This window comes from Bombina bombina, chromosome 5 (assembly GCF_027579735.1).
Source record: "Bombina bombina isolate aBomBom1 chromosome 5, aBomBom1.pri, whole genome shotgun sequence".
Taxonomy (NCBI): domain Eukaryota; kingdom Metazoa; phylum Chordata; class Amphibia; order Anura; family Bombinatoridae; genus Bombina; species Bombina bombina.
This window is the reverse complement of record NC_069503.1, coordinates 253,445,881-253,471,487: the sequence shown is the minus strand read 5'-3', so window position 1 is coordinate 253,471,487 and position 25,607 is coordinate 253,445,881. Positions and strand designations below refer to the sequence as shown.

The following is a 25,607-nucleotide window of genomic DNA, read 5'->3' as shown; positions in this document are numbered from 1 at the left end:
GAACAGCATCATCCTGAAAGACATTGGGCTCAGAGGGCAACACTTTATCTTTACATTAAAGAGTTCAAGCTAAGCATGCAGCACAAAATTGCATAGGCAAAACAATTTGTGCCTCTAGACATAATAAGCATTTATCACAAGAAAGGGAGTCTTGATCCATATCCATATTATTCAATAAAAAAATCCCCAAAATAATTGAAAAAAATAATAAAACTACTGTCACTTTAAGAGATTCTTTACCCTCAGAACGTATAACGCTATAAAAAGATAGCCTAACAAATTAAAAAGCAGGCCCTCAGACACACTGAGGTGCCCTACCTGACCTCCGGTAACAAAGCTGGTAGTGGGAAACGTCACAGGACTCTCCTGCCGATCGAGTGATCACAGGAGATGTAGGAACATAGAAGACGCAGCTCCGCTTAGAAATCTGAATGCGGAAGAGCGGGTTACATGACCATCCGACAAGAAACTGCGTAACTAAAATAAAAACGCACGTTTCTGAAAACTGACCGTTTTATTTAAAAGACCAATATCAGCCGTTAACAGTGAGCGGTCTTTCACTTGTCAAACAATCCCACATACCTATTGAAATAAAAATAATACATGACATATATGAGCCACAAATAAAACCATAATAATAATAAGGGATATACTTTATCTCAATAAAAAAAAAGATTAACCCCTTAGTCTCCAAGTCACATTTGAAAAGTGCCTGCACCCTGCCTATACATACCCTATATAAAGGATATAACATGTCCCAAATAATATTTGCAGCTAAATCTTCTTCAGTGCAAGTCTCCTAAACCTAAAAGACAAAAACATTTATCTGCAATCCAGCTGTCAGACAGGACGACAGCTTACAAGGTGTGAAAGGACACATACTCCTCACAAAGACCTGTAGAAAAAGTAACCAACTCTTGCTTTTTATGACTAGGGCAGCAATTGTGTTAGGAAACCAATCAAGGACCACCTCACCACTTCCTAACTGCTTAAAAGCACCAATACTCTTAGTGATTGACGTGGACACAGCTAAACCCAAATCCTTGCTTGAAGGGAAAAGTACCCAGAAAAGGAAATTATTCTTCAGACACCGAACTTCACCTCCTTCATTGACAGAGGCAAAAAGAATGACTGGGGGTTATGGGTAAGGGATGTGCTGTTTGCTTCCTCCTGCTCGCCAGGAGTAAATATACCATGTCTTACATGTCTTAGGAAATAAATATTCATATTTTCATGTCGGGTTAGCACACTTGAGAATATATGATTGGGTTGGCGCGACTAGGGTGTTTTTTTTTCCACTTTATTTGCTCCATTGACTTCTATGGGGGAATAGGTTATCATAGACGCGATATTATGTTCAGCTTTTTACGCGAGTCGGGTTAGCGCGAGTGAGAAAACAGTTTACTTTCAACTTGTAATACGAGCACAACCCGACACGGTCAAAGCACTTACTTCTAGCGCAGTTAATGCTCCACTCTTAATCTGGCCCTTAGTGTTTAATATTATTTTTACAAATCCAAGCCAGGTTTTGTACTTAGGGTCAGAAGTTCCTCAGATGTCAGCGAACTGCAGCCCAGTTAAAACATAGGCTTTCCTAAATCACACAGACAGGAGTAGCTGGGCTGCTGGGAGTGACAGGCTGTCTGTGTTCACTGCACTGGTAGCTGCTTTGTTTAGTAAGTTCTCAGAAAGTAGGTGGTTTCGTTTATACAATTTAGTTATCTATTGCTGCTGGTGCTACTGTGAAAAGCAAATAAAACACATAAAGCTGAATCTGTTTGTCCTATGCTTACATTATGTTAGAAGATCTTTGTCACTTTTGTTTGCTCTCTGATAGATGACACATGCTGTTATTTGCTGTAGTGTATTCCTTCTACTCTCTGTAGCACCATGTTATACCCTGTATATTCTGTTTTATAGGTTGATATCTATATGCCCCATTGTCATTACAGAACCATTAAAGCAGGATTTAAAGGGACAGTCTACCATAGAATTGTTATTGTTTTAAAAGATAGATAATCCCTTTATTACCCATTCCCCAGTTTTGCATAACCAACACAGTTATATTAATATAGTTTTTACCTCTGTGATTACCTTGTATATAAGAACCTTCTTCCAGCCCCCTGATCACATGACTGACTGTTTATTATCTATTGTCTTGCATTTAGTATTGTTTTGTGCTAAATCTTAAATAACTCCCTATGCCTGAACACAGTGTTATCTATATGGCCCACGTGTACTTTCTGTCTCTTTGTGTTGAAAAGAGATTTAAAAAGCATGTGATAAGAGGCAGCCCTCAAAGGCTTAGAAATTGGCATATGAGCCTACCTATGTTTAGTTTGAACTAAGAATACCCAATACACACTGGAAACAGCAACTTAAAGGGACAGTTTACTCAAAAATTTTCTCCCCTTTAATTTGTTCCCAATGATCCACTTTACCTGCTGGAGTGTATTAAATTGTTTACAAGTAGCTCATTTACCCTTATATTGGCATTTGAAATTGTTGATTTAACATGTGGTATCCCCACCTATTCTGAAAGTTTGTGGCCGCGCGTACCAGCTATAGATAAGCTTTGTAAACACAGCCAGCAGAAGAAATAACACTCCCAGTGCGATATAGCAGAGATAAGGTAAAAAAGGGTTGATTTTCCATTGTTCTCTCAAAGTACTGGTGATTGTTTTAAGGACAGATATAAGATAATGAAGCAGGTATATTTGCACAATGTGATACAGTAATGAGATCGGATTATACCTACAAGCTCAACCTATTTTATTAGGTTGTGGCTTCAAAACACAAAATCAGAGCTTTAATATACACAAATAAGCCTTAAAAAGCTAATTTTCATACATTTTTTACTCTGCAGTTGGTAAAAAAAGCAATTGTAAACACATTAAGGGAAAAACTATTTTTGAGTATACTGTCCCTTTAAGTGGAGTGAGTGCCCGTGTAAACTGGGAATCTGCCTATTCCCCAACTTCACATGTAGAAACAACGACTGTCCACAGCACTTCAAATTATAATTCAATCTTTATTCCAAAATACAGTACAAGCGACGTTTCGAGTCTAACAGACTCTTATTCATGAATTCATGACAGTCGTTGTTTCTATATGTAAACTAAGAATACCAAGAGAAAAAAGCAAATTTGATGATAAAAGTAAATTGGAAAGTTGATTAAAATTAAAAGTCCTATCTGAATAATGAAAGTTTAATTTATACTAGATTGTCCCTTTAATTGTGATGATTAGTTTGTGTTACTTAAAGGGATAATGTACTCTGGCAAACGGCTGATCAGAAGAGATAATTGTGTTCAAAACTGCAGCAGGAACACCATTTTAATTGGACTGGGCTTCTCTCCCACGCCACTGGAAGGTTGATTGATGCTGCTGCCCATTGTTTACTTTACATATATATATAGACAATATTGACATTTTTCAGTTCAGGTAGCAGTTTTATCAGGCTAAAGTATAGGAGCTATTCATACACAATTTAATAGACTCTGGAAGGTGAAATGGATAATTGGGAGCATGTTATAGGGAAAAAATACAGTACAAGTCCTTATTAGCATTAAGCACGTAAAATAGAGATTACAATAAATAACAAAAGTACTTCATATCATGTTGAAGGCTTCAGCTTTTATTTGGCCAATATGGAAAGAGAATACATATGTGATACAATATTGTGTTGTTGTTTTTTTTGCACCTTGTACAGTGCAAAAGCAGATGCTTAAATGTAGAGTTAGCAAACATATCATGGCAAATAAACACAGATTTTTTAAACAACTGACATTCCTGTGAATATGTTGATAAATTAGCATTATAAGCATATGGCAAACATCTCTTTTTTTTCCCCCAACACCTCACATCTGTTTTGCTAAAGGGGCATTAAAGTAATACAATGAAATGCTCTAATTCCTTAGAGCATGCCATTTTATTACTAGCAATGCGGCAAAGCTATGTTAAACACACAGTTAAAGGGACAGTCAAGTCCAAAAAAACTTTTATGATTTACATAGGGCATGTCATTTTTTTTTTTCATTTTAATTTTTTATTGGTAATCCATATGGGGGTACAGAAAGAAAAGGAATAAGGTTTAGAGCAGTAATTACATATTAGGGGATACGCTACAATCAAGCTTTTAAAATCAGACCAATGAGAAAACAATAAAGAACAAAATGTAAAGCCTTGATCCAGGTCTCGTTGTAAGTATATAGATAATTCATAGTAACCTCTCCTCTAAAACAGAACAGGAATATTTGAGCCAGAATGGATCCATCTCTAGTTCTGGCAAAGCATAGCATTGTACCCTAAAATGAAACCTAAACTCGTCTTGTTAACCCTTTACTGGAAACCAAAAGAAAAGGTTTTTCTTGTTTTTTAAACAAACAGCTGGAATCAAATTGATTTTCAAAGTCAGATAGAATAAATCACAGCTACAAACAGAGGGGTCACTGATTCTACGAAGATAAGACGCTAACACAGACAGAAAAACCGACAAGACAAAAAACAAGAAACATAAAAACAAAACAAAACACACACACAAAAAAAAAAAAACCAACAAAAAAAAAAAAAACCCAATTTATACGAGAAAGGGAGGGGAGGGTAGTCTAATTTCAGCTTCCGGGGAAACCCCGGCGATAAGGTATGCTTAGAATTTACCATATTCCTAGTAAAACAAGTTCACTATCTTTAAAAGGATAAATTATGTATTCAATCTCACTAGAAGGAAGTGCTTTAATAAATTGTGACCATTTGGAAAAGAAATTCTTTATATCTTGATCTTTTTGCAAGTTAGTATCCAATTGCTCAATGATACATTGCTTTTTTAAACAATTTTTGACCTCAGTTAAGCTCGGGATGGCTTTTAATTTCCATTTCTTTAAAATCAAATATCTAACCGTGAGGATAGCCATACTTATAATTTTGCTAATATGGTATGGTGGCGTGGGGTCATCAGCAAAGAATACTATCCTCCTGGGGGAAAATGTGAAGGAAGGGACCTTGACTATGTTATTAAGCCAAAATTGAACTTTTAACCAGAAGTTGTGGATTTTTGGGCAGTCCCAAATCATGTGCATCAGGCCAGCGGATGGATATGAGCATTTGGGGCATTTATTGAACCCCAAATTCCTACATTTAGAGCCTTTCTCAGGAGTGAAGTAAGTCATGTGGAGAAGTCTTAAGTGTGACTCCCTCCACGTAGCTGAGAGAGTAACCCGGAGAGTTTCCTGAATCGAGAAGGTGAGAAGAGCTGGGTCCAAAGAGTCCTGTTGGAGCAGAAGGGACCATCTATAGTAGAGTTTCTCCAAAACATCAGGGCCTTTAAGAGCAGACAAAATTTGATAGATGTAGGAGATTGATGTGAGCCCGTTTTTAAATAATATCAGCCACTTTTCTAAGTCTCCCAGAGACCATTCCCATCCGTAGTCCGTGATCTGCTTGAGAGCAAAATGTCTCACCTGCAAATATGCAAAGAAATTATTATTAGGAATAGCGAACTCCTGTTTGAGAGAATCAAAAGACTTAATGCATCTCCTCTCGAAATCTAATACTTGCTCCAGTCTTACCAGGCCTAGTGATGCCCATTTGGAGAATACAGCTGACTGTACGCCTGCTACAAACTGGAGATTATTCAATATTGGGAGATGTCTTGAGACTTCAGTATTTATATGAAGAGCCGAGCCAATCTTTCTCCAAGTGGAGAGTGGATTATAGATGGAGCTCATCTTCTTTATTTCAATAGGGATTATTTTACTATTGCAATGAGTCAGTGCTACTAATGAGTAGGGATGTATCATGTTACTCTCTAGTTCCCCGCTTGTAATATAATTACTATTAGAAAGCCAGTCTACCATGATTCGTGCGAGAAATACTTGATTATATAGACGAAGATCCGGTAGAGAAAGTCCTCCCTGATCTCTCGGTACAGCTAATCTAGCTAACGAGATTCTGGGTCTTCTCTTCTGCCAGATAAATACTCGTAAGGCAGAATTAAATGAAGTAACATCTTTTGTTTTAAGAAGCAAGGGAGTATTCTGAAGGACATAAAGAATTCTGGGGAGGAGAGACATTTTGTTCAAAGCTATACGGCCCGACATTGATAGTGGGAGATTTTGCCAGTTTTTTAGCGCTTCTTTAACGCTAGCTAGCACTGGAAGTATATTCAATAAGTACCAATTGTCCGGATTAGCCGATATCCAGATAACTAAGTATTTAAAAGAATCCTGAACAATTTTAAAAGGGATAGATATAGGTGAATTTTGGGTTTGTTTAATCCAAAGAAGTTCTGACTTTGAAGAATTGACAGAGTATCCTGAGAAAGATCCAAATTTTTCAATTATAGAGAGGAGTTTTGGAATGTTTCTTTGTGTATTTGACATATATATTAATACGTCGTCAGCATAGAGTGCAGTATGCAAGACTTTTCTATTGATCTTAATCCCTTCAATTTGCTGACGAATTTGATTGGCAAGAGGTTCGATAGCTAGATCAAAGAGAAGCGGAGAGAGAGGGCACCCCTGCCTCGTACCTTTTTCTAATTTTATGGCCTGAGTGGGGGAGCCATTAACTATTATTTTCGTATAAGCATTCTTATATAGATTATTAAAAAAAGTCAGAAAATGACCTGACAATCCAAATTGTTGTAAGGTAAATGCTATATGATCATGATGAACCGAGTCAAATGCCTTGCCTGCATCTATTGATAAAATTGCCAGGTCAGGGGTACCCTCTCTAGCCACCTCTCGCTGTCCCTCCCCTGATTTGAAATAGTCTATTACCAGAAACACTTCCCTTATTTTAGCTGAGGAGTTGCGTTTCTTCAGGAAACCAGCTTGATCCTCGTGTATGATACTAGGCAAATGAGATTGAAGCCTATATGCTAGTATTGATGACAAAAGTTTGTAATCCGTGTTGAGAAGCTCGATTGGTCTATAAGACTCTTTTTCAGCTGGATCTTTACCCTGTTTAAGAATAAGGGAAGTGAATGAAGCCACAAAATCAGGGGAGGGGGTGTTATCTTTGATGTAGAGATCGTTAAAAAGTGAAGTTAAGTGGGGTATTATTTCTGGCACTAGAATCTTATAAAATTCATTTGGAAGGGCGTCTGGTCCCGGGGTTTTATTAAGAGTGAGCTTCTTTATTGAAGCGGATACTTCAATCTCTGTTATCGGGGCACAGATCTGATCCAATATTTGAGAAGTTAACTTTGAAAAATGCGTTTCCCCCCAGAATTCCTCCCTTTGTTTAAAATCAGAAATCTTATGTGCATATATGGATTTAAAATATTCAGTAAAGATATCGAGGATTTCTTCGGCTGTCTTATAAATTTTGCCTTCATGGCGAATTGAACTTATTAAGGGAGAGGCCCTGTCGCAACTAACCAGATTCGCAAGAAGCTTCCCAGTTTTGCTCCCAAAGCGATACAATTTTGCCTGCATCTTTAGTTCTTTCTGGGATGATTGGTAGAGAAGGAATGAATCTCTTTCACGCAATGCAGTTGTATACTTCCTCCAGTTCTCAGATGATTTCAGTAGTATATAATGATTATAAGTATTTGTAACTGATTTCAGTAGTTCTTTTTCTCTTACCTTAAGTTTTTTTGTCCTTGCTATGGTGTACGCTAGAATTTCGCCTCGCAGGACTGCCTTAGCTGACTCCCAAAAGATAGCCGGTTTAGTAATGTATTCACAATTAAATAATGAAAATTCACGATATTTGGCTATGAGCCAATTTTTAAACTTGTTATCTGTGGCTAAATAGTGAGGAAACCGAAAGCCCGTATTTCTTAAAGATGTGGGGTTTAACTGAAACTGCAGAGAGATTGGCGCATGGTCCGAAATAGTTATTGGAAAGATTTCTGCAATTATGTTAGAGTTAGAAAGCCTATCATCAAGCAAAAACAGATCTATCCGTGATAGCGATTTATGGGCCCTTTAGTGGCAAGTAAAATCTCTGGCTTCAGGATTTTTCAGTCTCCATATGTCAGTAATCTTTAAATTATGTGAAATTTTATTGAATAGCTTTGTTTCCAGATTATCTCTTTTAGTTTTTATAATGTGGGAGTTTTGCCTGAGTCTATCTAAAGGATGCTTTGGGGCCATATTAAAATCACCACCAAGAACTAGGTAGCCTGCTGCACATAACATGAGCCTGTTTTGAAGAATGTCCCAAAAGGAGGAGTTGAAAACGTTTGGGGCATAAACATTACACAGAGTAAAGAGAATTTTATTAATTTTAATCTTTGCAATATTGTACCTTCCTTCTTGATCTGTATCTACCTGTATGATCTCATAGCAGAGTTTTTTCCCCAAGAGGATTGCCACTCCGCTCTTTCTGTTAGAGGAGGCAGAACATATTACCTCTTTAACCCAAGAGGCTTTTAATTTAAGCACCTCTTCAGCTTTTAAATGAGTTTCTTGAAGGAAGGACAAATCAGCATAATTCTTCCTCAGAAAAGTTAATATTGCCTTTCGTTTAATGGGTGAGGTAAGGCCTCCTATATTCCAGGAAATTAATTTAAATTTATTATCAATAGCCATATGAATTTAAAAAATATTGAAGTATTGGGAGAAAGGGAAAAAACAAACAAAAACAAAACAAAGCAAAACAAAACAAAACAACAAAACAAAACAACAAAACAAAACAAACCCCCCCCCCCCCCGAAAAACACAAAATCACGATTAAACATAAAATATTATCCCATTCCAAGCAAGCTGCTGGGGGAAGTTTACCCCAACTTCCCCTCTTCTCTTGATTTTCTGGTATTCTGATCATTGTACAGTGCTTATGATATCAACCTAACTATATTGCTGTACTTGGCTTTAGCCTTTACCCGAGGGAAATATCTCCTCAAAAAATTTAACTGCATCTTGTGCCGAGTCATAATAAAATGTGTTTCCCTCCCTCTGTATTTTTAATTTTGCTGGATAGAGTAAGGTTGCGCGTATGCCTTGGTTTGTGAACCTCAAGCATATTGGAGCAATCTCCCTTCTTCTTGATGCTACTTCTGCTGAGTAGTCCTGGAAAATAAGAATTTTTACATCACCTAGTAAAATAGGTTGATGCTTACGGAATGCTTGGAGAATTGCGACTTTATGCTGAAAGTTCATAACCTTAGCAATTATAGGCCTTGGTCTCGAGTTGTCTTTATTTAGTATAGGTGCGCCTATCCTATGGACCCTTTCAATTACTATCTTAGGGAAGGAATCTGGAATTTGCAGTAATCTAGGTAATGTCTCCGTAAGTAGTTTATCTAGATTCTCATATTGTTTTTCCTCGGGGACTCCAATGATTCTCAAATTATTCCTTCGAGATCTGTTCTCCAGATCTTCTATTTTACTCTGCATTTTGGAAATTGTTGTATTTAAAATATCAAGGTTATTTTTATAGGTCATATTGGTATCCTCTAAATCTGAGATCCTTTGCTCCGCTTCAGAGAGTCTATGAGAGAATTATTTTACCTCATTTGTCAAAGATGCTATATCTTGCTTAATCTCTATTTTCAGAGCCTCAAATTTAGGAGCTAGGGCATCAGAGATCTTATTAACAATGGTTTGGATGTCTAGTGACTCGCCTGGGAATGGATTTGTACAAGGTGTCTGTACTTCTATTGAAGTTTCATAAATTGCTTTGTTTTTTTTATCTCTCTGTCTTCCTGCCATCGCTGGGGGGGAATTTTTCGAGTGATTGTGAAGGTATTTATCCATGTGTATAAGTGGTGATTAGTGAGACTATGTGGTGTATTAGTGATAAAGGGGAAAAAAAAAAAAAAAGGGGAGGGGAAAAGAGGGGAGTGAGTGAGTGAGTGAGTGAAAAGGTGAATCAGATGAGTTTATAAGTGTAAGGTGATAAGACAGTTAAAGAATTAATCTTAGTGATAAGTGATAGTTTGTGCTTATGGGCAGAGAGAGAAAAAAAAAAAAAAAAAAAAAGGGGGAAAAAGGAGAAAGTGAAGTGTTTTTTCTTCTTCCCCCCTCGGCACGGCGGAGGACAGTGGGAATTCTTATCAAGCCAGACAGCTATCTCCTTTATGGGAGATCCTTCTAATTTTCTCTAGTGTAAATTGTATGGCCTTATGCTCTTTATTTAATTGAACTCCAAGGCTATTGTGCTAATCTCCCTTCTATAGGGCTAGTTTTTCATTTATTGGGGAATAATAGTTTGTAATTAAGCCTCTGGTAGTTTTCCTTTAATTGCAACTTTGCCCTCTTCACTTCTATAACTTAAATTGCCAGATTAGCCTTTAGTGATTATTTTTACATTCCTAGAGAGTGTTCAAGACAGAAAGTCAGCCTCCTTTTCTCACCTGGCCTTGTGAATATTTGGAGTAATCAGCTCTTTCCAATTAGGTAATTTAGGATTATGTTAGTAATTCACTGGTCACCCCAAGATATACAATTACCCTTTTGCAGTTTGCACAGAGTACCGTATTAAATGATAAATACACTTAACTCTTTCTCAATAAACAATTTTGTGTCAATTATATAACAAGCTACTATGTTTCTGTTGAGAGACAGGAAGGATTCTAAGAATTTTCAGTTTATGCACCAGTAAGTATTTGCTTAACATTACTAAGGCACCTTAGAGATTTGTTCAGTCAGAGGGCCAAACAGGTTTCTCTAACTCAAAGTAACATGATTAAATTCAAGAAGAGTAGAGAATGTCATCTTATCTAGTAACTCATCATATAGTATAGATATCTAAATCTTTAACCACAATTATTCAAAATTAATTGCATTGAGCCAGATATCCTTAGTTCCTCTTCCCTTTCCTTTTTTTCCCTTTTTTTAAGTTCAATTTCTAGCTCTTATCTGAAATGGATTAAATCAAGAAACAAAGAAGGAAAGGGCACACAGTAAGAAGGGGCACAAAAACAGGGTTTTTCTAATCAATAGGTAGTTTTCCTTCTGGCTTGGTACCATATAATTCTGGGCTAATTGTGCAAGACGTATGGCCTCTTTCCAATTAGGTAGTTTAGGGTTATGTTAGTAGTTCACTGATCACCCCACGATATACAATTACCCTTGTTATTTTTTAGCACCTTTTGCAATTTGCACAGAATACAGTATTAAATTATAAATACGCTTAACTCTTTCCCAGTAAGCAATTTTGTGTCAATTATATAACAAGCTACTATGTTTCTGTTGAGAAACAGAAAGAATTCTAAGAATTTTCAGTTTATAAACCAGTAAGTATTCATTAATAAGACACCTTAAAGATTTGTTCAGTCAAAAGGCCAAACAGATTTCTCTAGCTCAGAGTAACATAGTTAAATTCAAGAAGAGTAGAGAATGTCATCTTATCTAGTAAATCAACATATAGTATAGATATCTAAATCCTTAACCGCAATTATTCAAAACTACTTGCATTGAGCTATATAGCCTTAATTCCTCCCTTTTTCTTTTTCCTTTTCCTCTCTCTTTTAAATTCGATTTCTAACTCTTATCTCAAATGGGTTAAATCAAGAACCAAAAAAAAGGGCACACAGTAAGAGGGAGCAAAAAAAACAAAAAACAAAAAAAAAAACATAAGCATATAGCAAGGGTTTTTCTATTCAATAAGTAGTTTTCCTTCTGGCTTGGTAACATATAGTTCTGGGCTAATTGTGCAGGACTTGTAGCCTGACTTCTATCCACAGTTCAATAGTTAGTCCCGTTTTTTCCTTTTTAAGAATCATTCAATTATACTGTCCCCTCAGTCCTGCGGCTTATTTTCCTTCTCATATGTGCCACCTTGCTCTCTCCCCGTCTCCCTTTATCCGGCAAGAGCCTACAACTGGAAAGTCTCTCCCTGCACCCTTTTCTCTGAAGCGTTCTCCCAGACTCACCCACACCTGCACCAGCGTGTTGTCCTCGGTCCCTCTCCAGAATTGGCTGCCGGAAGATTCATCCAGTTACTGCAGCTCCAGGAAGTTCCTCTTGCTGATCTCTCTCAGCATCCGTAGTTTCCCTCCTCTCACGCAGCAACGGTGGGAGAGGAGGAAGGAGGGGCTCCGTCAGCAACCGAGAGGCCGGTTCACGATCTGCGGTATGTCTCCTCTTTATAGTGCCTCTTCAAGGTCCCCTGCACCCCTCTCACGCAACACCGGTGGGAGAGGGGGGGCATCGCTAGCATCCAGCAATGACCGCAGAGGAAATGGAGTAACAGCTCTTCACAGACTGGCCCAGGGCTGCCACAGAAGGTCCCAGACTGACACAGGTGAGCCAGGGAATGTGGGCAGGGAGCTCAGGGCTTGCAGATGAGAGGTTTTTAAGTATACAGCAATAAATACAGTCTCTTCTCCTCTTTCTCACCCAGATTTTAAATAGAGAGCCGTTATGAGGTGTACTGCGGGCTTCACAGCCTTAATAGCTAATTTGTGGAGTACTTAGATCTTTTTAAGTAAAAGTACTGATAGTATGTAGTTCGCAACTTGCTTGTTTGCTCAGCGGGATGTAGTGCTGCTGAAAGGGTTCCTTGAGTGGTGTCAATTACTGTCCTGTTAGCAGACTCCCATCCTGTGGAGAGGCGCGCAGAACACACCGCCAGCAGCTGTGGGACTGGAGATTGGAGCTCAGCTACACCTGCTTGCTCCTCCTCCACCGGAACCACACCAGAGCATACCCAGGGCATGTCATTTTAAACAACTTTCCCATTTACTTTTATCACCAATTATGCTTTGTTCTCTTGGTATTCTTAGTTGAAAGATAAACCTAGGCGGTTCATATGCTAATTTCTTAGACCTTGAAGGCCGCCCCTAATCTAAATGCATTTTGACAGTTTTTCCCCACTGGAGGGTGTTAGTTCATGTGTTTCATATAGATAACATTGAGCTCATGCACATGAATTTACCGAAGAGTGAGCACTGATTGGCTAAAATGCAAGTCTGTTAAAAGAACTGAAATAAGGGGGCAGTCTGCTGAGGCTTAGATACAAGGTAATAACAGAGGTAAAACATGTATAATTATAACTGTGTTGGTTATGCAAAACTGGGGAATGGGTAATAAAGGGGTTATCTATATTTTAAAACAACAAAAATTCTGGTGTTGACTGTCCCTTTAGAGTACCTAATCCAATCAGCACCACAAGTTAGACAGCTGGGTTGTGCAAATAGCTTCCACTTAGGACCAGCAGTGCTTTGCAGGTCCTGAGTGGTCGTTTCAGTATGTGTTTTTATTTCCCTTTGTGGGGGTTAAACACATTGCATTTTAGCATCACTTGTGTTAAAATGAAATGCTCTAACACAGAGCTTTCCAAACTTTTTTATGTTGGTGACACTTTTTAGACCTACATCATTTCACAACACAGTAATTCAGTTGTACTAGCAAACAGGAGGTTTAACTAACTTGTTGAACATTCAATATCATTATATCGCTAGCATTAGTCTTGAAAACAAGCCACTATTATTTATTCACAATCACAACCTAAGTATATCTTTTCTTTCTGACTAATTATATAAAGCTCCAGGAAGTGCCAATTTAGGGCAGCTGACATCTTTGGGGGTGATAGAACAATACATTGGGAGCATTTCCCCCTCTTAGAACTGTCACTAATGCCCAACTGATTTGTTATTAGCAAACATGGAAGGGGGAACTTAGAATGTAAAAAAGTAAGAGAAATAATAACTACCTGTACATTTCTAGCTAGTTTCAGAAAGATCCACCATCCAGGTGCATTCACATTGCTTGTCTGAGACATGCTAACAAATCAGTTGGGCATTAGTGACAGCTATAGGAGGGTGATATGCTCCAGTCCCTATGTATTGCTCTATCAAAGATACCAGCTGCCTTAAATTTCTAGACTTCTGATTAGGTAAAGTTCCTTTTCCTGAATCTAAACAGATTAACCCCTCTCATACCAGAAAGAGCTGGATTGCAGCCATTGTCATAAAAAAAGTTAAAACTTAAAACTATTCTCATGTTTGTGCCTTTCATGTTAGGCTAATTTAATCCTCATCTTGCAAAAAGGAGAACAATACATTGATAGGGAATGCCTGTAAGGTTAAAACGGTAAGGTTAATAAATTATTAACCTAATACAGTTTTCGAAGATCTTCTGGAATAAATCTTCTTCCCTAAGTTCCCTCTCTCTCTACTCAAGTCGCTCGTCACTGAGTCGCTTTCCCACTGTTACTGACCCTCTCTGAGGCTGAGCGCGGTGTCACGTGACGTAAACGCGGCCTTCCAATCCTGCAAAACAAATGTGGGTGGCGCAATGGCGGCGCTGCGTGCTGCCACATAAAGGGGGAGACAGAGTCTGACCCGGACACCGGTGTCCGTGTACGGACACCTTACCGATCCCTGGACACAATGTTCTGCACTTTGCGACTTCCCGCGACACACCTACACACTGCCGCTGACACACTAATGTGTTGCGGCATACAGTTTGGAAAGAACTGCTATAACGGATTTAAGCATGTCATTTCAACACTATAATGGCCCTTTAATTAGTCGGATAGCCCTTTAATTAGCCTTATACCAAAAGATTTTGTGCGTTACAAGTGGACTGCAAAAAATTAACATTGCTCAAGCACAATCAGTAGTACTTTTTTGCTTGAGCAAACACCTACACACACACGCACACATACATATAAACACCTAAACACATATAAACACATACATGCACACATATAAACACATACATGCATACAGACATATAAACACATTAATACATACACAAATATACACATACACACCTATAAACACATTCATACAGACACACATATAAAAACATACACACCTATAAACACATACATACACACATGTAAACACATACACACCTATAAACACATACATACACACATGTAAGCACATACACACCTATAAACACATTCATACATACACACATACACACCTATAAACACATACATACATACACACATACATACCTATAAACACATTCACACATACACACCTATAAACACATACATACATACACACGTAAACACATACACACCACACATATAAATACATGCACACCTATAAACACATACATACATACACACACACATACACACCTATAAACACATTCACACATACACACCTATAAACACATACATACATACACACGTAAACACATACACACCACACATATAAATACATGCACACCTATAAACACATACATACATACATACACAGATAAACACATACACACAAACACATACACACACATATAAACACATACACCTATGACCCCTTCCCAGAATCGTCCCTTGTCATATACTATATCCCTTTAATACAGCTACAAAACCTTTTTTTCATGATAAAAACTTTGTTTCATAAGTATTAAGTCTAAGTATAACTTTCATAGCATTTTCATGTGTTTTGTTTAGCAAAGTAGAATGCAATAATGGTTTACTTCAGGTCTTAAAAAGCTCTTAATTTAACAGCGATATTTTGGATTGAACTTGTAATATGAGCTCAATGAGCTCACTAATAACACTCCCTCTGCTTTCCATTCAAACTATAGGGCGCGCTAAAAAAAATTCTGCCGCTTTAAAAGGACATTAAACAGGACCGGACTGGGAACAAAATGAGGCCTGGGCATTCAGTTAGACTTCTGTAAGCTAGGTAGCCATAATACACAATAACTTTCATTCTACAGCACCTCTGCTTAACAGCCAGACAGAAAATGTACATTCTGTTTTAAAAAATAGGCAGACTGTAACAGCTTTCCTATTGTTACCAATATTAAGAGAGGGTGGGGCCTCTAAATAGCAGCAAGGCCCACATAAGAGCCCGGCCCACCGGGAATTTGCCCTGGATGCCCTATGGCCAGTCCAGACCTGACATTAAATACAAAAAAATACATTGCATGCACCTCCTAACTATGGTTGCTGCCATGTTGGAACCTAGGTTACACTGCAGGTATGTGAAGGAGATCTGCTGCACATCAGCACTGGGAGGCAGTAAAAGTAACATTTAAAGGGAATGTTAACTTTCATGATAAAGTGCCCAGTTTTTAAAAAAAACTATTAAAAACAGGGGCACTTTCATTCATGAAAGTTTCACTTTGCACCGGATTTTAAAAATACCTTCTTTTCCTGAAACGCCGGATCACCGATCCCCCTGCCTGCTTCTTCCTGCTGTACTTACACAGCAATGACGAAACCGGCTTCCTTCAATCACGACGTGGCCTCACAAGATGGACGCTCCTGGGGGGGGAAGCCGTGATTGGAGGAAGCCGATTTTGTCATTGCTGACAAAGTACAGAGGACCTGCAGGTGGAAGATCGGCGATCCAGCATTTCAGGAGAAGAAGGTAAGTATTTGTAAAATCCAGTGCAATGTAAACTTTCCTAAATGAAAGTGCCCCTGTTTTTAATAGTTTTTTTAAAAAAACGGGCACTTTATCATGAAAGATGACATTAACTTTAAACATTGTGACATCCAGCATTAGAGGGAGGAGGGGAATAAACTAAATCTATGTTTATAAAACGTATTTAATGTTTAATGTCCCTTTAATCGGCTTTGGTTAAAAATTAACTATCCACTACTAATACTAGACACAAAGTGCAAGATAAAGCACTCAGTGCTATACAATCGCGCTCCTCTTGTAATCTAGCCAATCCTTTTTTACAGTAGATGAAAAGATAATTGCAATCACAACATTTTATTGAGCTAACACCTAAAAAACACATGGCATTCTAATTAGAGGAAAACTGCAAACTACTACAATTGTAACCAAAATAATATACTGTGATTATATCTAATAAAACATCCTTCAAAAAGAGCTTTAGCTACATACTTGACATTGAATATATATATATATATATATATATATATATATATATACAAATATATATATATATATTGCAATTTCAAAAAACGCTCTCACACTATACAAGGACACAACTGTCTGTTAGGTGCTTGGCTGTTTTGTTCACTTCCTATGTGGTAGCCTCTGCCCCTGGCCATATTCTTGTCCATTTGTCTTGTTTGTGTATCATGCTGGACAAAATGTGTATACTGTGTTTCTGCTCACTAATAGCTATTTCTGTATCCTGCTACCCATCTATTGGTCTTGCTGCTTGCTTGCTTGCTTCTATTTTCCCTAAACAAGATCTGCTTGGTCACACACTGGCAATAAACTGTTGCCCAAATAAAGAAATGTCAACTAAAGCAATATAGGCTCACATAATCTTGTGAGATATCCTGTCAGTGATTCTAAGGGCTCGATTTATCAAAGCTGAGGCAGACAGGGGCGCATGTACGCGCCCCTGTACGCCTCAACTCGCCTATAGCGGGGCAAATTTACCCGCAGGTAGTCACCATTGCACACGAGCGCAATTTTGCGCTTGCGTGCAATCCCGCCCCCTGCTCGCACACAGCCAATCGCGCGCGGGCAGGAGCTGTCAATCTCCTCGGTCGGACTAGACCGCGGAGATTGAATTTCGCCACCTTAGATGATGATGACCGCTGTTTGTTAAATACGGCGAGCAGGTTCCTGTGAGAACTTGCAACCGTAGGGCTTTGATAAATCGAGCCCAAATTGCTACAAGCATTTCCTGCTGTGCAGAGGCAGAGAGTTTGGTTCGGTACACCACTCTATACTATCTTTACAACATGAGATAAAAGGATGTGAAATACAAACATTTTATTTCATGATTCAGCTAGAGCATAAGATTCTAAACAACTTCTACATTTTCATTGCTCTCTTGCTATTCTTTTTTTAAAATTGCACCATGGTAGGCTCAGAAATTGGGAGCTGACTATTGATTGGTGGCTGCACATATACACCTCTTATTGGCTTATTGGTGTATTCAGCAAGCTCCCAGTCGTGCATTGCTGCTCCTCCAATAAAGAATATCAAGAGAATTGAGCATAACTGATAATAGAAGTAAATTGGAAAGTTGTTTGAAATAGTATCGCTGTCTGAATCATGAAATAAATATGTAGGGTTTGATGTCTCTTTAAGGCCATCATCAGACTTGTTTCTGTTTTATCAGACTGGTGAGCTGCATCTTATGTTCAGTGACATTGTGGGTATATATGAAATTGTTTGGTTTTGGCAAACATTAGAAAGAACAAAGCTTGGACTTATATTTTATATAGACAGAATTATATTTGTTGTGCAGTATAGTAAGCAATGGCCAAGATTCCTTAAACCTGTTTGTAAAACTAATATCTCATGGAAAAAAGTGTGCCGCCTCAACAGCGCAACTTGAAAATTGCACAAAACCCCATTGTGAGTTAAGCTCCATTATGATCAATGAAGCTGCATCTATCCTGTAACCAAGAATGAGATTGTATTTCACTGAGAACAATACCATCATCAAAAAACAAAACAAGACACCTTTTAAACCTCACGGAACAAAGTAAAACTAAAAAAGTCCACACTAACATATGCAAAAAAAAACCCTTGAAAACAGTTAAAGAGAAATAAAACAAAAAATAAAAACGAGACCCACTGGTCATCTATGAGGTAATAAGACGCAACCATTGCAATGAGGTTCTTCACAAAGGCACCAGAGTCTTATCACGTTTACATGGTGAGCCTAAGTGTAGGTGAAAAATCCCAACTTCGCTCAGCCTGGAACACACGTTGTCATCTTTTGTCCTGTCCCAGCTGTTCTGTAAATCATCTTCATGAAAGATGATCTACAACAGTTGCACCTCATAGGCAGGGCCCTCTACTTAAAGGGACACTAAACCCAAATTTGTTCTTTCATGATTCAGATAGAGCATGCAATTTTAAACAACTTTCTCATTTACTCCTTTTATCAATTTTTCTTCGTTTTCTTGCTATCTTTATTTGAAAAAGCAGGAATGTGATGCATAGGAGCCGGACCATTTTTTTATTGAGAACCTGGGTTATGCTTGCTTATTGGTGGGTAAATGTAAGCTTCCAATAAGCAAGCGCTATCCATGGTGCTGAACCTAAAATGGGCTGGCTGCTAAGATTTACATTCCTGCTTTTAAAATAAAGATAGCAAGAGAACGAAGAAAAGTTGATAATAGGAGTAAATTAGAAAGTTGCTTAAAATGTCATGCTTTATCTGAATCAAGAAAGAAAAATTTGTTTTTCAGTGTCCCTTTAATTATCTGGTCTATTATTGACTTTTATAATTGTTACCATTTGTATATTGCACCTATGTCTATAGCACTGCAGGACCTGTTGGCGCTCTACAAGTAAATTCCAATAATAATAATCCAGTGACACTACTTTAGCATAACAAAACAGATATATCATTATTTACAGTTACGTTTTGCAAGTACTATTCCAAAGTGTGACGGTTGTAATTATGGTTTTCCAGCATAGCTGGCAGTTTTAGTGTGATGTGCAAGATACCATATTATGCACCTCATGCACCTAAATGTTAAGTAACCCATTAATGAAACACTGGAAAATATAGGTAAAGTTACCATAAAGTCGCACTTACAACTGGGCCCTTTGGCAGCGTCATGAGCACCTAATCTAGGCCAATATGTAGATCATGACACATCAGCTAGGCTAATGTAAGTGCAATGCACCGGAATGAAGGAAATAAATTACACTTACCTCCACATCTTTCTTAAGTTTTTCTAGAAACATCTTTTTGTTGTTCTCATCAATATGTATCTTCTGACCATCATTTATAAAATCATTGTCTTTGTACGTTGGTAACTCTTTAGCCTTGGGGGAAAAACAAACAATACATTAGGTGTAACACATAGAAAACACACTCATAAAAGATAAAAAAAAAAAATAGTAACAAATAAATCTGTTAATCTATAGAAAATATTAGTAATTTGTATGCCCAGAATATATAATGAAACAGTAATTCTTCATTCCACTCCCAGTATACAGACCTACACACTTTACATAAATTATGACAGCAATTAAACCCCTCTTATGGATTTTTTTGCTTTCTTTTCATAACTTCTCCAATTCATTTGAATTACCAATATTTAAATTAGAAAATTGCTGCCATTGTGCATGTGATGTAACAGAAAAATCTGGTTAAACAAACATCTACATCTATAAGAAAGAACTGTTTCACAGGCTTGGAAGCCTCATTTTATGTTTATACGAGTGATACCTGCAGTGTTTGAATGCACTTTTTTTTCTTTAATAATCATGTTGTGTATTTAGCAATTTAACATAATTTTGATTAACTGTAGAATTAACTTAATTTTTTTTTTTTTTAAACGGACACGATTATTAAATCAACATTTTAATAATTTTAGTTGTGTACCCGTTTATTAATATGAGCACACAAAGCTTCCATTTAATGCCAGTCACTTGCTAATGACAGTGGTATGAGAGGAATGCCCCTTTGTATTTTATCAGAGGGAAAAGGGGCTCTAAAAGTGTCCTTCCCTCATTAAACATTGCACAGGCATGAATCGCTATTAAAACTGAATCACCTGAAAATTAGAAGGTGGTCTGCGCCCCGTGATTTAAAAAAGAGAAATTACCCTTTGCACATGAGGGTTCTCATACCCCCATTAAGTGTTTAAAGACCTCAGATATGGGCTCTTAAAGACCTTCCCCCAAGCCACTATTAGAAATCTCACTACTTCCCGTGGCATCACCGTGCCACCTGCTTGGCAACATCACTGGATTGGCAGTTTCCTTTAACTGTTGCAGTGTGGGGGTCCCCAGGGTGCAAAGAGGAACCCCCAGGAGGATGACATTGTGTCATTGGGTCTTTGTGAAAAGGATGACAATATAGTGTCCTCTGCACTATAAGGGTAAAGCAATATGAGATTTAGACAAATGCGTTTTTAGTGTCGGCAACTCAACTCTTTCTGTGTGTTACATACTATACTTTGAGGCAGAAGGACCAGCCTGTTTAAATAGATTATTGGCAAATAAAACCAGGTGCTCTTAGTCAGACAAGTAGGAATGGAATTATTTCTCCTTTTTCCATTTAATTTCCTTTTCTGTAAGACCAAGCAGCAATAACAATAACTAACCACAGAACATTAAAAACAGATAAAGAGGCATACAAATCAAATTTAAAGGGACAGTCTAGTCAAAAATAAACTTTCATGATTCAGATAGGACATGTAATTTTAAACAACTTTCCAATTTACTTTTATCGTCAAATTTGCATTGTTCTCTAGGTATTCTTAGTTGAAAGCTAAACCTAGGTAGGCTCATATGCTAATTTCTAAGCCCTTGAAGCAACCTCTTATCTGAATGCATTTGACAGTTTTTCACAGCTAGAGTATGTTAGTTCATGTGTGCAATATATATAACATTGTGCTCACTCCCGTGGAGCTATTTATTAGTCAGCATTGATTGGCTAAAATGCATGTCTGTCAAAAGAACTGAGAAAAGGGGGCAGTCTACAGAGGCTTAACTATCATGTTGGTTATGCAAAACTGGGGAATGGCTAATAAAAAGGGATTATCTATCATTTTAAACAATACAAATACAAATTCTGGTGTAGACTGTCCCTTTAAACTTCCATGGTTCAGATAGAGAATGCAACTTTACTTCTATTATCAAATTAACTTGGTTCACTTAATATTATTTGTTGAAGAGCATACTGTGATAGACTCAAGAGCAGCAATGCATTCCTGGGAGCTAGCTTGTGATAAGTGGCTACACACATATGCCTCTTGTCATTGTCTCATCAAATGTGTTCAGTCCCTGTAGTGTATTGCTGTTATTGAGCTGTCTTTACATCATTATATCCCTGTGCCTTGTTACTGCCATCTGGAGTTGGCATTGAACCAGCTGAGCTGCCTGCTTTAAATTTCAAACAGACAGATTAGGGAGCGCTAAAAAAGCTGCTATATAGAAGAGGTTAAAAAATATATATATTAATTAATATGACTAATATAACTAGTAGAACAAATACAATAATATATACCTAATATAACTAATAAAACAGAGAGATCAAAAACGAAATAAACAGAAGCATGTGTTTAGTTTAAAACCAATAAAGGTTAATATTTAATAATCATAATAATGACACAAATATGGATGGACCACCGGTGGTTTTAGAATCAATAAGAAAAAAAGTTCAAAAAAATTTCCAAAAAAAGTTCATAAGAAAATTAAAAAATAAATCTGTTAAAAGTTCATAAAAAACAGTTCCAATGCTTCGAAAGGATAATCTCTATAACAGGAGCAATGTAAGGAGGCAGTTCCGCTGCTGGAGTAGGGTACATTTTGTAGTAAAAACAATGCAAAGAGGTGTTTCTGTGGCACAATAATCAGTCACAATACTTGGTAAAAGGTGATCATGGCTTGACTTAAGCAAATCTGTGATTCAGAGAAAGAGTACCTGTTTGTCGGACACTAGCGCAAAATAATAAGACTCACCCAGAATACGAAGCTTATATAAAGAAGTGCTTCTCCGTGTAATTGTAGTGCAAAGGTTTGTACCCACTCGACAAAATACCTTATCGGTGTGCTGGAAAAACGCCCGAGTGATATCTTCACTGGTAGTCGTTCCTCTGCGTATGTGGAGTCACGTGACTGACCTCCAGCCAATCAGAGTCACAGATTACCGGGTGGCCTGCGCCTCAAACGAAGTTTGCAAATCCAAGTTGCAACAAGTTAAGCCAAGTAGAAGCTGTGATCCGTTACTTTGTTGCAATGAGATTCAGGCTGATTAAGGTTAGAAATGACGTGACAGAGCGCTCTGTACAAAATCTTCAGTATGGCCTTCAGCCAAAAGCCCATATGCTTGGTGTAATTTCTTCAACGCGTTTCAGCTTATGTAGCCTTTTTCAAGAATGATTTCAAAGTGCTCACAGATCCCTTTTTATCTTGAAATAATTGCTCCAGCTCCTCCTTTCTTGTGTGCTCACTTCCCATGTTCTTTTTTTCAAAACATTGTTTCCTGTATAGCGATATGCTAATAATACACGCCTCTACTGATGGTAATATTGATATATATTATACATAAAAATAAATAAAAGGTTCTCTTATTTCAAATGAATAAAGGAGAGAATTACGTGTATTTATATATTATACTGCGTGAAGATTGATAACCTTGTTTTAAAAAATAAACAATAATAAAAATGAAAATGATAATAAAGTGATATAAAAATATATACAAATTTATGAGTTGTGAAAAAACACAGTTGATATAGGGAATAAAATGAATCCTATCTCAAAAATCTATAATAAATATCGTGCATAAAGAACTTTGTGATACAAAAATTGGTTGTTAAATATATGTACTTTTTATTACTATATACAAAAATATATTTATTTAGAATTTCATCGTTGTAATATTTCCTAATGCTATACTAAAGTTTTTAAATATAATGTGATATAATAGTGCTGTTTTACTAAACATATATGTGGAAATTCATAAAAATGTATAAAAATAAATGTGAAAGATACGTGTATAATTATTGGAATGTGGTGTTTATTGCATAACTGAATTTAAGTCCAACTCATCAGCCAGCTGGTTTGCTGTGAAAAATCTACTGGCACAACTGAGTGCTGCTCTATTTGTGAGTACCCTGCATGTTCTTGTACTTTATACCTGGTTATAGTTGGATCTACACATGTGGCGCCTCTGTCCTTTTTTGTTTTTAGCTTCTGCTCTTAGAAGTTTTTTGTTTAGGTCACCTCCTCTCCAGTTACTAGTTATTTTTCTGATACCCCAATATTTTAGACCTTTTGTGTTCTGATTGCGAAAATCCTTGAACTGTCTAGATAATAGGTGTCCTGTGAAACCATGCTCAATGTTGAGAAGGTGCTCTCGGATTCTATCTTTAAGGGGGCGTGAGGTCTCCCCTAAATATTGTTTATCACATGGACACTGTATCAGGTACACTATATTTCTATCAGTGCACCTGATAGTCTTTTATTACAAAATCCTTTCCAGCATTGCTAGATCTAACTATTTTTGTCTTATTACTAAAATTGCAAGCCTTGCAATTTATGCAAGGAAAAAAACCTCTCAAATTGTTGGATATCACATCTCTTTCTATAAATTTCCCTTTATTGTCTCTAAAGGCACTGGGGGCTAATATGTTTTTAATTTTTTTTGGCTTTTTTGTATACTATCGCTGTTTTTTCTGGTAATAATTCACCAATAATTGGGTCTCTTTGTAAGATGTACCAATGTTTATTGAAAATTGATCTTATTTGATTGTGATTGATACTATAGTCTGTTATAAAGGGGATCCATAAAGGATCTAAGTTATTGATATTTTAATTTTTATTTTTTGTGTTCTTTTTTGTTAAAAGGTCATTTCTATTTTTTAATTTAATTAATTTTTTTCTCTAGCAAGTGATACGTGGCTACACACATATGCCTCTTGTCCTTGTCTCACCAAATGTGTTCAGTCCCTGTAGTGTATTGCTGTTATTGAGCTGTCTTTACATCATTATATCCCTGCTGCCATCTGGAGTTGGCATTGAACCAGCTGAGCTGCCTGCTTTAAACTCAGTCCCATTTTTTATTGCTTAAAGAGACAGTAAAGTCATAATTATACATTTGTGATTTAGACAGAGCATACGATTTTAAACAACTTTCCAACTTACTTGTATTATTTAATTTGCTTCCTTCTCTTGTTATCCCTTGCTGAAAGGTTTATCTAGGAAAGCCCAGGAGCGAAATCCACAGGAATGGTATAATCTCAACAGTGAGTTGAATAAATGCAATATGCTTTTCTTGTCTCTCTCTGCAATGATTATGCTGATCATTTTTTCCACGTATTCTATTCCTCTTACAAAACTTACCTATTCATGTGTCTAACCAAGATATTGCTAGGTACAATTGGGCATGTGCAAATTTTATTTGGGGTAAAAAGAAGTCTCGACTGGCAATGGATAGATTAACAGAACTGGGGGGTTTTCATTGCCAAATATTAGGTATTATAATTGAGTAGCCTTGGTCAAATATGCATTAGATTGGCTTACAGAAGCAGATTATACCACATATGATATAGAATCTAATTTAATTGCCCCTTTAAATTTAAAAGCAATATTGCACCAACCATATGTTAAATTACCTAGCAATATCAGTCATTTTCAAATATAATCCGTGCCTGGCAGTTGATTATCGAATATCATCATTTTCACCGATTTTGGGTGTCCCTGATTTTACACCTGGACTATATAACCCAGTCTTTAGAGAATGGCACAGGAAGGAACTAAGTACTCTTCCACAATTTATTAACGACGATAAAACATCAATAAGATCTTACACAGAATTAGCTATATTATATCTCCTGCCCCCAAATTTTTTTTATGCATATCTGCAAGTGAGGAGTTATCTTACGCAGATGTGTCAGTTAAGTGGATGGGATTGGGGACTGAAAGAATTAGATGCAGGGATTAACATGTATAATAAAATAGGTATTGCACTATGGTATACATTTTTATTGATTAAACACGGCCAAGAATATGTAAAAAAGTTGAAGGAGGGACTCATTAAATACTTTCCAGATATAAAGACCTAAGATATAATGAAAAGTATAACTCTAACAGAAAAAAGCTACAACGATAATCAGCTGGAGGGAATCACAACTGAAAGTGATTAACAAATACTATCTCACTCCCGACAGAATCAACAAATGGTCACAGAATAATCAAAAAAGTAAATGCTCTAAATGCAAAGCATAGAAGGCAGATATTTTTATTTATGCAAATTATGACACTTAGGGAAGTCTCCCTAAGTGTGATGCGAGAATTCAGACGTTGACCCATTGCTCTGTGTGCGTAGAGG

At 37.1% G+C, this 25,607-nt stretch overlaps 1 protein-coding gene across 2 annotated transcripts in view; it reads right to left on the bottom strand.

Annotated features, from left to right (window-relative positions):
• The window catches only part of LOC128660219 (phosphatidylinositol 5-phosphate 4-kinase type-2 alpha), a 487,148-nt gene that overhangs the window by 29,331 nt on the left and 432,210 nt on the right, over nucleotides 1–25,607 (bottom strand). For both annotated transcript variants that reach the window (XM_053713954.1, XM_053713956.1), the window contains exon 7: nucleotides 19,478–19,591. In XM_053713954.1, the coding sequence (XP_053569929.1) occupies nucleotides 19,478–19,591 (114 nt within the window). The remainder of the gene's footprint in view (nucleotides 1–19,477; nucleotides 19,592–25,607) is intronic.